General features: G+C 41.5%; 1 protein-coding gene across 1 annotated transcript in view; it reads left to right on the forward strand.

The window, feature by feature from the left end:
- Positions 1 to 13,110, forward strand: part of CPNE4 (copine 4) — a 367,114-nt gene that overhangs the window by 336,580 nt on the left and 17,424 nt on the right. The window contains exon 11 of the mRNA XM_028099204.1: positions 5,605 to 5,738. Within this exon, the coding sequence (XP_027955005.1) occupies positions 5,605 to 5,738 (134 nt within the window). The remainder of the gene's footprint in view (positions 1 to 5,604; positions 5,739 to 13,110) is intronic.

Raw genomic sequence — 13,110 nt, forward strand, 5'->3', positions numbered from 1 at the left:
GATGATAACATGGGGACATGTTTATGACATAATGTTAAGTGAAAAAGAAAAAGAATGTAAAGCAGAGCTACCCTATGATTATAACCAGGTAAAACGTTTATGTCTTAAGACCATAAGAGAGAGAGAGGAGAGAGAGAGAGAGAAAATCTAGAAAGGGAAAAGAAAACATGACTTGTTAGGCTAGTGAAATCCCTGAGGAAGAATTGACCTCAGGGGCATCCTCGACCTCCCAAAATTGTGTGCCGAATAAAGTGTGTGCATTTTCTGATAAGAGGATATAAATCTTATATCTGATTTTCAAGTGGTCCAGGTGACCCCCAAAAAGGTTTCTTTTTTTTTTCATATTTTCAGATGGCCATTTTTCGTATTGGTAATTTTCTAACATTAAGGATGGTATTGCTTTCCTTTATCTCTGATTTTATAGTCTACATTTTGGTAATACAATATGATATAATAAGCTGAATGTGGCTCCTCCCAGATTAACCTTCCAGCCTAAAGAAAAGGATCACCTATGACAAATTCTCTCAGGAAATCTTCCCAACCCTAACATGTTCAGGGCATCCTATGTCCACACTGTGTCCCAGTTTAAGTTTTAAATCTCTACATTATATCCCAGACTAAACACTGGCGGACTCTGGTGTAGACCTCTGAGAAATGAGGAGGAGCCCTGGGTTGAAGAGGGGAGGGCTTTGCAGTTTGTGGGAAATTAACCAGACAACCTTGGGGTCTCTCCCATCTAGTCTAGGTTCCTATTTCTTTGTCCCCAGTGGAGTTTTGAGGAAATAGAAAAGCACAAGCGTTTAACCTGTCATTTAAGAAATGGTCCAGACTGAACAGTATCTCCACCTACAAGGCTTATTGTATGGGTCCAAATTGTATACAAATATAAAAAACAAACAAACAAAAAACAAAGAAAACTGCCGCCCCAGCAGATGATACGACAAAGGTTGACTGCAGGGTGATTACAGAGAGATTAGGCCACTAACCAGAGGTTGGTTCACAGTAACTTGCCTTAGAAAATATCCGGGAGGTTTCAAATGGCCTTTTTGTCACAGGCAGACAAGGGGATCTGAAGAGTGGGCTCGTTTCACGTAAGAAGCTAAACATGTCCAAAGATAGATGCTTATCGTTGGCTTCCAGCCTTTTCCGGGAAGCAGCTCTGCACCGGTGGCTTGGTGGCAATGGAGGGAGCATTTCGCATTCTTACCCTACAAGGTTTTGCAAAGCTGTTCCACAGCTCTACTTAATGAGGAGCGAGCCCTCCTGGGCAGAAGGGGAGAGCCACGGGCTCCGCCTGTTCCTGGGCTGCCTGCTGAGAAGATTGGAGCACGTACCGGAACCACAGGCTTTCGTAAATGCTTCCTAACGGCAAATGAAAACGTGGCCGCCCTGTGAGCTCACCAGCATTCAGAAAGCCAGGCATCAGTGGCCACCTCCACAAACTGGCATTTTTCAGTCATTTTCTTGCTTTTATTTCTCAATTTAATCCCGTCTTTCACTGCCTCCCTGTTGCTTTTTAAAATAAACCTAACCTTTCACTCTGTTCTCTTTCCACTAATGCTAACTTAAAGAGCACAGAGAATTCTTGGTAGAAGGCCACCTCCTGAAGATATTTTATCCCCAGCTTCATCAGGGAGACTTGAGAAACCATCACTTGCCAGGAAAAAGATCTTTCAGCTTCATGTCCTTAAGACCGTCCATGGCTGTCTAGTCAATGATAAAATATTTTTGTTCTGAGCAGTAGAAACTACAGAAAGGGGTAGGTGGTAAGGATCATTGCTTTACTTCCTTTTTCACCAGGTTATTTGTAAGTTCATACCCTTCCCCAAAGCTCTATCAGAATCTCTGGAGCTAGAATAGCCTCTGTGGTTGTCACAGACACTGGGGCTATCCCGTGGGAAAAGTGGAAGCCCACCCCACCCCACCCCTGCTGCCCCCAGAGGTCTGCCTGCAGAAAAAAAGTAAAATTTCCATCAGGCCCGTTCATATGTCTACACAGCACCACCAAGAGCAGGCAGCCCAACACCGAGCTCCTAACGGTGATCTTCAGATGCTTCTACTATCCTCAAGGTGTCATCTCTTCCATTTCCAAAGAAACGTAGCCACTCCTTTTCCCTAACTGCCATCCATCAGTTACCAAATCCTCTTCATTTTCTACCTTAAATCTCTTCGGTCACAATCCCCTTCTCACTATCACCTCTGCCCCACACTAGTTTGTTAAGCGTAAGGGAATTATTCCAAGCCTGAGGATGAAGAGTTGATAGGAAATGAAACGACCAACAAGGCCAGAATGAGGATGAAGCAAGAGAGGCACCTAGGGTCCAAGATTTAAAAGGAGGCACTCACTCTCAAGATCATGCAAGTGTAGGGTCAGCTGGGAATGAATGCCTTCTTGACTGTATGCCCTCATCATCTCTCTTGCCTTCCCCTAGTCCCAACCCAATGATATGTTGCTCTATTTTAAAATATATTGTTGCCAAAATCTGTGTGTGTTCTTCTAGACATTATACACACTTCTCCCCATAACACAGCATATTCATTCAGGTGATACACCCAGGCCTGGATGCTGTCACTTGGTGCCTGCATACTTGGAGGATCATGCCCATGCCTGGGGAGGAGAAGAGGAACATTTAGGTTTCTTGAGTTGTCTTTTTTTTTTTTTTTATGGAGGTTTTCCCTTCTGGCCTATTACCTGGTTTCATCCTCTGGTTTTATATTAAGACACCAGCATGTTTTTGTCACCATGGAATACCCTTGACACTCAGGTAATCAGCACATGGGACAATTTTCACCTGCAGCATCAAGAAGCACAGGCAGAGGATTGTGGCAATCCATGATGAAGAGCATCTTAAACAGAACTGATGTGAGCCATTGGTACTAGCTATTAATAACAACATCTCGACACCTGCCAGTGATTTGCATTTTAGATAAATTGGAGCAGAATCAAGGTTATCTCCATAACAACATTCTCACATTCTCTAGACTTCTCTAGAGTCCTAAAATGCTTTCTTCAGTAGGAAAGAGGTGGCTTTACATCTGGTCTTCCCAGCACTGTTTTTACCTTCTAAAGGCCATGTACACGTGTGGGAGGTGCTCATACCCCTTAAGTGTGTCTTGTCGGGACCAAAAGGCTGAGAATGGTGACTCTGCATGCTTGAGCTTCGTAAACCAGGAGGACCCTAGCTGTACGGTTTCTTCAGACACTGTCTCTCAAACACCTCCTAAGGGTTCTCCTTAGAGAAGTTTTCCAGAAATAATCTGCATGTATTTGGACCTCTGTCTGTTTGAGGCCGCATGGGTGGGTCCTGGAGTGCTTCACATCTCCTTCTTATTCACAAAATACATGGAGGCCCCTGACACATGACCTTTTCATCACAGTCCTTGATTAAAAGGACCTTCACCTATTGTCTTCCTCTTTTTTCCAGTGGCTTGACTTTTACCTTGTGGCTGGAATCTATCTCAGAAGATGCTGGATTTTGCTGGTCCTCTTAGATCACCTCCAGTCATCCTCAGTAACACATTCTCCCTATTACACTCAGACACAGACACACACACACACACACACATGCACACTTTAATTGCTCTTTTCCTACCTTTTACAACAGTTCTGATTACAAATAGCTGTTCATTCAAAGCCATTCATCTCTCCTAAATTACTCTAGTTGCCACTAGCTAGTCTCCCTACTTCCAGGCTAAATCACCTCCATTCTTTACAGGAATAAACGTAGCCATGTGACATCTTGGCATGTTAGCCACAGCCATATATGTTCTCTTGGGTGTATAATGGCATAATGGAGGAGCAGTCTTCAGAGGCATATAGACTTGGGTTTTAACCCAGCTCCATCCCCAGCAAACTTCATCACCTTTGGACACCAGAATCTTCATCAATAAAAAGGAATAGCAATCTCTGCACCCTAGAATTTTTTTAATGAAAATGAAATAACACAATACCTGGAGAGCAGATCGTACAGTGTCTGACACAGAGTAGGGTTTTAACAAAGGTTACTCCTCTCTTCGTCCCTTTGTTATCTGGGCAAGGGCATCTCAGGGTTAGGGAAGTACTGTGTGATGTTTCTCCACATGACCTTTCCTTTTGAAACACCGTTAGTACTAGCATTTTATCAGCTGGTACTCCCTTTGTTGAAAACATCAGGGTATTCTGAAAATAGATTTTGAATCCTGCTTAAATTTCTTTTCAACACAGTCCTGGGGAGGGGTGAGGAAGAAAAGGGGACACAAAATCAGTGATGAAAAAGATAACTTCACGAAAGAAAAAAGAAAGGTTGTAAGTGAGCTGTTAGCCCATCACTTTTTCTCTTCTAGTCACTTGGATTCAGTTGCAGCAACACAATATAAGGTATGGGGGCTATTGCCTATCCGCCTTACTCTTACAGGCTGATCTTTCAGGAGCAGAAACAAAACACATAGCACCTTTTCTCTGTCCTTCCAGAAGTAACATTCCCCCTAAATAAATCTAATAGGACATTCCAATTATGTATCATAATGGAATTTTGTCAAATAGTATACAAATAACATTTCCCACCCACAAGATCATAAGAGAAAATAAAGCCTTTCTGTCATTAGTAAGCCCATGAGTAGATTCTGGCAGGCCCTGAAGAAAAAGAGAAGATATAACATGAACATTTCTTTCTTTTCCTACAACTCCTTTTATTTTAACTTTTATTTAAATGGTAATCCTGTTGGAAATCAGAAGAAATGTTCCTTCCCATTTTAGCACTCTCCAGGCTTGAGCCTTTAGTTTTTGTTTGTTGTTGTTAAGAGTGTTAAGTGAGTCAACTCTTATTTAGATAATGATGCCAGGGGCCAAAAGAAATTTAAGAAGTTCAAGGATAATATCTACTTGGTGACAAGACAGAGGTTTCTCTTCTCTACCTCCCAGTCATGATGCCATAGCACTCAGCCTTCTCTGTTATAGACAGGACTTCTCACATGAGTGGAAACCAAGAGCTGAATGCCTCACTCAAAGCTGCTGCTTGCAGAAAATTTATTATAACCACTTCAACACACCTCTGCAACTCACCACACACAAAAATATGACTATGGCTTTTGGAGATAGACCACATCTTTTTTTTTTTTTTTAAGATTTTATTTATTTATTTGACAGAGAGAGCACAAGTAGGCAGAACGGCAGGCAGAGGGAGAGGGAGAAGCAGGCTCTCTGCTGAGCAGGGAGCCCCACGTGGGGCATAGACCACATCTTTAACACAGAATTTAGTTTTGAGGGATTTTACATCTGCCTCTGAGTTGGAATTGTCCTGCCTGGAGAGCAGAGAAGGCTTTTCTTAGTGAATTAGGAACTGGGAAGCAGATATTCCACCCGTCCTCATGCTGCTTGGTGATGTGGATCAGCAGTGGCTGGCCTTTCTGACTGACATGTCCATCTCAAGTTCTGTTTCGGCACTGGGAGAGAGGACAATTGAAGACTATGGAAATGGCCTCAACCACATTAATAACTTTCCTTTTTGGCAGGGTATGTGATGTGCTGCTTTTTTCCATCTTGAGCCATGTCTTTTGTGTGGCTGATCATAGTTCCTATGAGATGCATTCACTTTAATCTACCCATTCTCCTATTTTCTCTTCCAGGTAGCTATAGATTTCACAGCCTCAAACGGGGACCCCAGGAACAGCTGTTCCCTGCACTACATCCACCCTTACCAACCCAACGAGTACCTGAAAGCCTTGGTGGCTGTGGGGGAGATCTGCCAAGACTATGACAGGTACAGGACTTCCGGTTGGCTCAGGCCTTCTCTCTCTGTGGATTCTGATGGTCCCTAGCTGATCCTTGGCAGAAAAATGGAAATTAAGTCCAGCAGCTACCCATACTGAGGCTCATGAAGGAACAGGATAAAAGCTTGCCTAAACATTTTATCCTCTCCACACCTAGAGAAGCTGAGTTCAAACACACACACACACACACACACACACACAATCCTTTCTCGGCTTTCTTTTCTTATTTGTCTTGCATTTTGTGAAGTTTCAGAACGTGTCTTGCTACACAAAGTTTGGTCCGTGGACTAGCAGCATAGCACCACCCAGGAATTTAGAACCTTGAGCCCCTCTCCAGACCTAGTGAATTAAAATCTGTATGTTAACAAGATTCCTAGATGATTTGTGTGCACTTTGGAGTTTGAGAAGCACCAGTTTATTGGACCTTATTGCATCTAATCCTCACATTCCGCCTTATGGAGTAGGCACTATTTAACAGGAGAGGAAAACTGTGCAGGGAGGTTAAGCAATCTGTGCACTCACTCAGCCCAAGGCAGGATTTGAATGCAGATCTAATTCATTCCACCGCTAAAGCTCATAATCATGGTGTTTCACTGACTTCAGGGTTATTGGTAACATTAGCAGAGGGTATGAGTCTGCTCATGTGCATGTGTGTGTGTCCGTGGAAGTGTGTGTGTGTGTTTGTGTGTGTGTATATATAGAAAACATGATTTGGGGATCAGATCGATATTACATTTATTTTTTCTTGTTGGTAAATATTGACCTTTCCCACCAAGAGAATTGTGATTTATGTAAATTACATTAAACTGAATTTATTTTGCCTTTTCAGTATTTCCAGGTTGAGGTGAAGTTGTTCACATGTTCAAGAAGGTTCTTTGAGGTAGAACCGATGTAACTATAAATATGGGTAAATCTCAGTTGAGTCCTTAGTGTGATTGTCAAACAAGGCTAGTTAGTAATAAGAAGCAACAAACTAACTAATCCTTTGAATCAGGAAAATAAAGTGATTCTGCCCCCCAGTTTCAGAGAAATTGTATAGGACAGCATGATTTCTGTTCTTCTTAGTCTCATAATTAGTGGTGGTTCCATTAAAAATCAGTTGCCCCAGGCACTATAGGGAATGAGACAATCTAGTGACCACAATGTGCAGAGAAACCAACAGGACAGGTGATAAGAAGGGTGTCATCAGTGTCCTTCCTGCTGGTGATTTTCTGGATTCGGCTTGGTCATTGCCAGTAACTCAACTGGGTATAAGGGCAGCTGGGGACTGAATGAACAGGTCCAGTAAAATGAAACAACTTTAAACACTCAGGCCCTTGCTGACACTTGCCCTCTTGTACATTTCAGAACAGAGGGCAATAGCATTTTAAATTACCTTGTCCAAGTGATACTTCTTACACTTAACCTTGAGATATTGACTACGAAGACAACTTGAATTTCAGCTCTGACTTCTTTTGGCCCAAATACACGGAGTATTCCTATAGAGGGTATATATCATATGGAGAGTTCCACCAAGGAAAGAAAAAACTGACAAATTGCATCTCCACTGCCAGAAACTTCTTCAGCCATCCCCAGGACACCAAAACAGTCATCTCTCCTTTCTAATAGGCACACAAATGATTTGTTGTAACGGTGTATACATAAGAAGCAAGAAAGAAGGGGGAGGTGGATATCTACAGGATTCTTAGTAACTTAAATCCTGACATGCTCATCGAAGAAATAAAGTAGGTAAAGCACTCGGTACAATACAATAAATAGATGCTTAACAATAATGTTGACTCTCTTCAGCGGAGAAGGCAGTGTTCTAATGCATTCCAGCGAGAGGATTGGTGGGTTGACCAGAAACTAAGCTGCCAATGCCCGGAGTCTTGGCTGTGGTTCTGCAGCAGATTTATGGGATGATCTGGAACAAGCTGCTGAACTATCCCTGTTTTCTGGTGACCTCACACGCAAGATGAAGATACTACAACCCCAGTAACCCATACATCTTTTAGAGCTATTATCCCCTTAAAACATAAAAGCCATGCAAAGGCAAAGCCCAGAGAGTGTTTTGTATTCATGCAAAAATACAGATTCAATATAAAACTAAGATCTGACACCTTAGGAGTTACATGAAGAATTATTGTAAATGATTCTTTTTAAAATTTTAATAGGATAATCCCGAAGTTATCGGCCCAACTGTCCAGGAAAATCAGGCTTCTGCAGCCCAGTGGAGCTTTATGTATACGTATACATATACGTATATGCATAAAGAAGGCAGCTCCTCATTAAAAGGGCAAATACCTAAGGAGGAAAAGGCCTGAAAAGCCCAGGCGCTCTTTTGAAAGACTCCCTGGAAGAATGTGTAATGCAAGCTGCTCACTTGAGAACTGACAAGGTTCCGCAGTTTCTCCTTTGCGTGGGTGGATAGACAATAGACAGGCAGAGTCAGGAAATTTCAAGTTGGGGCTTTGGAATTAATTTATTCTCACATCAAAGTCACTGAGGTTGATGTTCAAAAGAAACACTTGAATAAAAACTGACAGAAGGCGACGTACCCCCTCCTGCAGCGACAGAGAGGTTTTTAATCCCCATGAGCCTTAGAAATTGCTCCCAGCCTCTGACAGCCTGGGGTTTTTCTTTCTGCCTTGTACAGTCATTGCTGAGGGGTCAGTACGAGGTGATCAGTGAAGTAGAACAGCTTGCGAGGGGCATAAAGCCCTTCTCAGGGTGGCCTTGAAGGGGAAGCTTTTCCACAGATATCTAGGCCTAAGCCCAGAAGACAGTCCTGTCAGCCCGCTCTGTCTCCCTGTTTCCGTGCCTTGGAGAGAGAGAACACTGCCCATACTCTCCCCTTGGGCCCCCCAAGCATGCACACGTCTATGCATGCACACACACACACACACACACACACAAGCTCATATATTCCCTGTCGGTTGTAGCACTTGCCCAACTCCTGTTCAGGCTGCTCAAGACCAAGGTGACATCCATTCCTTGGGCTCAGCAGAGATGTGGGTCTCTGACCACCTGCCGTGTCCTCCAACAAAAGGCCGGTCTCTCTGCTAATCAAGAGACTATAGATACTGAATCTATTGCTTGGAAGCATAGACTGCCATTTCATGGATGTGGCCACCCCACATCTGAGGCAGGAGTCCTCCTGCATGGTGGTGCTAGGAGGCAAAGTTAGGGCTGATGCCCCATCTGACAGGTATTGGGTTTAGAATCAGAAGATAGGTTTGTATCACAGTGCCATTCCTTCCACTCTACAAACACCAGTCGGTGGCTCTCAGCCTTGGCTGAGCACTGGAATCATTCAGGAAGTCTTAAAATATGCTGATGCCCGGGCCCCACCCCAGAGCCTGATTTAGTCTGGTATACATCCTGAGGAATCAGGATTTTTCATGGGCATTTTTCTAATGGGCATCCCAAGTTGAGATCCAGAGTTAAATCAGTTAGATGGGTCAGATGCAACTACGCAGCACCTGTTGGCTTCCGGGTGCCTCACATGGTGCCATAAAGACAGAGACAAATTAAGAGAGTGTAATTTTCCCCCAGCTGCTTCACAGTCTCAGGGAGAAAAAGCCATATAAATAAACCACAGCCCAGCATAATCAGGGCAGCTTGCCCTGTGTAAGGACGGGGACTGCATCAAGAGAAGGAGTAACTTTCCTACGTGAGTTTCCAAGGTAGTGAAGGAAGGCCTTCTGAGGATGGCAAATTCTGGGATGTTCAGAATTCTGCTAATTCCATCCTTTGTTGTTTTTAGAACATGGATGGACTTATCTTTATTATTCTGAGTCTTTAGACCAGACCAGCCTCCTACAAAGGGCAGAGTCAATAGGGGTGATGGAAAGAGCATGGGGTCCTAGTGACAGGTAGACCCTGGGTTCAGACCCCAGCTCTGCTGCCTCTGTTCTGAGGTTTCCTTCCATTCCATGGGCCTTGATGTCCTTGATTTCAAATGGAAGATTTATCAAACTTTCCTTGCAGAGTAGTTGTAAGGATTAGATATAAAGTGGCTGGCTAGCGCATGTTCTGCCTGTGACACTCAGTAAATGATGGAGGCTATTATCTTCGATACTCTTAATTAGTTTTAAAAATAAACTGAACACAAAAGGAAAAAGGGATTACAGTGTCAGATCTAAAGGACATTTTGGACCAATAACTTTTAATTTTTAGTTTGGGCATATACTCCTAAAAAGAATTTTATAAAAATGTGTAATCTCACCCATTTTTACATTGATATCTAATGTTTTCCATCATGAGTTTAAACAATGACAAAGACCAAAAATCCTGGTGTATTGTAAATATGGACATTTAAAACTAAACTCTTACATAACTCTTGTGAATACATTTAGTAGGATCTAAATACCATAGCTCTGTGATACTCACCATCACCCATTTAAAAAATGCATGAACAAGTTCTTTAGCTGGAGTTGAGAATTTTAATTATTTCTTCGTTTTCATGAAACTGTATTTCCAGTCCCCTCCCCCAAAGAATTTCATCCTAATGTCTCTTTAAGGTTTTGGTTCAAAATCCTTTTATTGATTTCTACAATAAAAATAGGAATATAAATTTTAAAATTTCTAATTTCTAAAATTTTGTGTTGAAAAGACTCAAAAGATTTTTAAAAATCTTCTGTTTGAGTCTTTATTACAATCATTAGTGCATAATTGATCAAAAGAACATAAATATAATTATTGCATATAAAAAATAAAAACTTTTAGTTTTTTTCCCAAGTAGTTTACATATCTATAGATAAATGCTACCTGGTACTAGAATAGAAGAGTCTAGCATCAATTCTAATCCGATTTTTTGTTTTTATCAATATAAATACTGAGAAAACTTGTTCTTATAAATAAGTATATGGTAATGAAAAGAGTTTGACTAGCAGTATTACTTATTTCTTTCTGTTTGAGGTTATATATCAAAAAAAAAATCACATAATGGTTTATCACCAAAATGTATTTTTAATGATCTACCAGCTGATATCAGCACTTCCTACAATTTTTAAAAGCAAAAATTAGCAACTATCTGACTTGCAATAGGATTTGTTTCCTAGGTCCCTTATTTTCTACTGCAGAGTTTTTACACTCTGGAACAATGCACCATTGTGGTTAAGATTCAGAGTGTGTAAGGAGAAGGAGAACTGTGAAAGGGAAGGTGTGAATGGAGAGCAGGTCTTTCTATTACAGGTGTTCCCTGAAGATCAATTTCAACAGAGAATACATATGAAAGTAGAGAAACTGAATACTGATTTCCTTTAAAAAAAAAAAAAAAAAAAAGGCCATGCTCCCTTACTCCAGAAAGGCTTTGTATTTCCATGTACTTAAGACCATTGTCTAAAAGAACAGTCTTAATTAAATGTCTAGGTGTTCCAAAATGCTGTTTTGCTCTGAGTCAGTCAGCCTCTGTTTCCTTATGGATGAGGTAATTTGTCTTTATTTTTATTACTGTCTTTCTTCATCCCAAAGTCTTCCTTAACAGGAGGGTAAAAATGGTGTTTGAAAATGAATCTTCTGTCTGGACATCATTGACCAAGGTCATTCTCTAACAAGTTCAGGAACTCATGCTCCTTACCACTGAAGACTATGGGCTCTTTTATTGTATTTTATACTGTTTTATTCCAACAGTAAGGATAAAAGATTGCCTTTATCAATGTGGTAATATTGAATTTTCCAAGTTGGCAAGTTCCACTGATCATTTTCCCAGTAGTTGCAGAGTGGCCCCTTTTCTCAGTGCTGAGTGGATTCAATCTCAAGTTCTTTGATGCTGGTGTACAAATGCTTGCTTGTGTGCTCAACCTGCCTTCTCTTGCCTCTTGCATAACACTCCGCTCTGCCTAGTTTTATTTTTAATCAGGAAGCATGGACGTTTAAATCTATTGTGCTTAGGCTTGAAAATTTTTCTTTGGTATGTTCGTTGGTTAGAGACTTTGTGGTGGCTAACTTCAGAGAGTGGATGCGCTCCTGGGTCATTAATTATTCCTCTTGTAGGTGAGGCATTTCCCCTACCTCTCTGCTCTTGAAATTCAGTTACATAACAGTGCATCATGCTCAGCAAACTTCAAATCCCCCAGGGTAGCTTAGAAGGTATAAAAAGAATATCATCAAGGCTGGAACATTGGTTTGGTGATTAGAAATGGTTGGAATATTAGATCTCACCCTTTCTAAACTCATCAAATAAAAAAGCAAAAGGTATGGAGCCTCCTAGGTTTCTGTTTTGACTTCTGAGCCATCTCCAGGTTGGAAGAACCAGGACCCATTCTCCACCCTGGAAAATTTTCTTCCAGACTTACCCTGAAAGCACCTGTGAACTCTCTCTCACAGATTCCTTTTCATACCTGCTCACGCTTGTCTCAGTTAAGGAAGAATTACTGAGGCAATGTAATTCTGTATTTCCAAGGACCAGAAGTATTTTTTTCTTAGAGCTGTGGCTAATCCTTCATAAGACATTGTGTTTTTCTATTTACCAGTATTAATACCTTTTCTACTACATGCCATGTGCAAATGCACCACAAAGCCTGTATCTCCCCAATAGTGAGGAAAAGGGAGAGCTGGTGGCTTTCTAGAGAATTTGACTAATTCCAAAAATGCTGGCTTCCTTGTATCTCCCAACCCCTACCCCAAATTTGCTCAACTTGGCTGTATTTTGGTGAAGTGTTATCAAAGCTGTCATTGGCTACTAATGACCTGTATGTCTGTCGGATGGTGATGGCTTTGGTACTTTAGTACTTCGACTTCCCTGTCAGCCTTGAGAGGTCCCCTTTGGTTGACAGAGCCATTCAGGGACAGTGAGCCCAAATCTGAATTTCCTTTTTTCCTTGACTAACTCTGCAAAGAACTGAGACATGTAGGAATTGTTCCAAGAACAAATCTCAGTTGTATTTTTAATGGGAGAGAACGTAAAAGGCAGATGGCATGAGAAGGATATGCCTCTGCCAAGAGGCATATCAACATTCAATCGATATTCAGTTCAATATTCCAGAGCCCCACTGCAACAAAGTTTTCCTAAAGAGAGTCTTACTTGTCTGGTCAGGGGGCCCCGTTACTGGAAGTTCCAGAAGGAAATTACATTTAATGCCAAATAAAATCATTGAATTATAATGGGACAACAGAAAAGGCATGGGCTTTAGAATCACACAGTCCTCCCTGGTAAACACCTTCAGCCATTTTCTTAGCCTTTCTGAGACTTAGTTTATATATCTATAAGCAGGAATAATAAGTAGGTGGAACTTCAAGGGTTGCGTGAGAATTAAATAAAAATGTGCATTGCCTAACATCATGCCCGGCACATTGTATGTGCCAATTAAAGTTAATTCTTCTCCCCATCATCTCACCTATAGTACAGTAAAGTTGGAGTTAATATAACATACATAAATG

This window comes from Eumetopias jubatus, unplaced genomic scaffold (genome assembly GCF_037043125.1).
Source record: "Eumetopias jubatus isolate StellerSeaLion01/CBP00866 unplaced genomic scaffold, mEumJub1_p1.0 scaffold_1, whole genome shotgun sequence".
In the NCBI taxonomy this organism is placed as follows: domain Eukaryota; kingdom Metazoa; phylum Chordata; class Mammalia; order Carnivora; family Otariidae; genus Eumetopias; species Eumetopias jubatus.